Consider the following 1,887-nt stretch of genomic DNA (forward strand, 5'->3'; position numbering starts at 1 on the left):
CCTGTTTGGATTTGGTGGATACCTGATGGATCTACAATTACAGAGGATTTCAGCTGCAATTTGGGTATTGATCAGGCAGCCGGAAGAGGTTGACGCCCTCACAAAGGCTGTGAACAAGCAGGACCAGGGGCTGAGCCGCATGCTGGGTGTGATTGAACACAGGCTGGCTGCGGTGGTTGAACGCAAAGGTGAGATGGGAAAATATCTTGGATGTGCAGGCCCGATTCAAGGCAGAAAAGCCCAAAACATTTGGAATATTGGATTTGCCATGTAGAGCCAGCATAAAAAGACTCAAGGCTGAAAATTCCTGTGCAGCTGCGTTCAAAACAATAAGTGTTACTCTGGATTTGACCCCCCCCCCTTTATCTAATCTTCCCTGGATGACACATTAGGACATCCCTAAAGAACTGTGGTTATCTCAGATAAAGAAGACAACAGAAGGAAGAAAACAGAAGGAAGATTGTGATTCCAAATGTTTCTGGACACAAAAAAGTGGTTCAGCCCAAAGACACCCAGAAACAAGACCAACAGTGTGGTTCACGCCGTTCAGTGTAGTGAAGAGAGCACAGCCCTGTAGATTAGACCAAGCAACCGTTGCACAAGCACATGGCTCAAAACAGGAGGGCGAACTCCTCAGGACAGGACTCAGCTGTTCACCTGTCACCTGTTGGGGCGACAGTGGCGTTGGATGTAGGAGTTTGCCCTGAAATCGAAGGGTTGACGGTTCAAGCCCCGACTCAGACTTTCAGTGTCGTTGTGTCCTTGGACACTTCACCTGCATTGTCTATTGATGGTGGTCAGAGGGAAGGCGCTATTTAAGTACATGCCATTTACCATTTACCTACAGCAGGGCCTCCTTTAATTCCCCCTAATTCTTTGTTCCTCCTTTAGTATAATAATCTCAGTTCCCCCCACCATCAGTTAGAACTGAAGAAGCCTCTAGAGAGAGGAGGAACGTTTTCTAAAAAACTTCATGTCCACTTGCCTAGATTGAACTTTCCAAGCTTGACCAGGACCTGGATGACTGACAATCTTCACAGATATATAAACACAGGTTTCCTGTCACCTGGGTAATACAAGTCCTGGGGGTTAAAAACCTTTCAGTAGAAAAAGGGCCATTCTAAAGGAACCCAGAAGCACAGATCTATAAACACTTTCTATGCTAATAAAGGAAATGGTAAACTCGCTCCTCAGGTTTATGTGTCTGGGGAATTTCAAACAAAGGAAGTATTTATTTTTATGTAAATCTTCAAAGAAAAGTACAGGGTGTAGTTTTTATTTTTTATTTTTTCTGGTTGGCCCAGAGGATGAGAACTTACCTTGAATCCACTGGCTGCTGCTGGTGATGGTAAAGCGCTCTCCTGGTCTTCGCTGGAAATGGAAAGAGCTCTCTGCCTTCGATGTGGCCTTAATTCCTGGTAAAACACATGAATTAGGGGAATATGATTATCTTTAGTACAGGTATTGTCGTCTTTTAAAAGAACTTTGTTGGGTTTTTATGTATTTATTTGTGTTATTATGCCTAGAAATAGGGGTTAAACAAAGTACTGGGATCAAATGTCAATGGTGTAAGTGGAACTACTCCCGGCTGAAAGCACGCCCCTCCGGCGGAGTTTATTAAAGCAAATGCTTACTGTTCAACTTCTTGTTGCTGGCAGCGCGCAGCTGCTTAAGCCTAGAGTCTAACTGCTTTCCAGCTGAAGGCTACGCTAAAGTAGCAACCAAATCCCTACAGAGATGAGTGTGCTTGCTGGACCGAGTCAGACCACCATTCCTACGATTCAGCAGTTTAAAAAACAAAGCGTTGTGTGTATGACGTCATCCACGTGCGCCGCCTACTGTTCATTCTTCCTGTCGGCTGAACTGCTGCTAGTTTTCCTCCCATGC

General features: G+C 44.9%; 1 protein-coding gene across 1 annotated transcript in view; it reads right to left on the reverse strand.

Annotated features, from left to right (window-relative positions):
• The window catches only part of cemip (cell migration inducing protein, hyaluronan binding), a 118,692-nt gene that overhangs the window by 85,465 nt on the left and 31,340 nt on the right, over nt 1-1,887 (reverse strand). The window contains exon 6 of the mRNA XM_015389797.1: nt 1,320-1,415. Within this exon, the coding sequence (XP_015245283.1) occupies nt 1,320-1,415 (96 nt within the window). The remainder of the gene's footprint in view (nt 1-1,319; nt 1,416-1,887) is intronic.

Source organism: Cyprinodon variegatus, unplaced genomic scaffold, assembly GCF_000732505.1.
Source record: "Cyprinodon variegatus isolate N-32 unplaced genomic scaffold, C_variegatus-1.0 Scaffold472, whole genome shotgun sequence".
Taxonomy (NCBI): domain Eukaryota; kingdom Metazoa; phylum Chordata; class Actinopteri; order Cyprinodontiformes; family Cyprinodontidae; genus Cyprinodon; species Cyprinodon variegatus.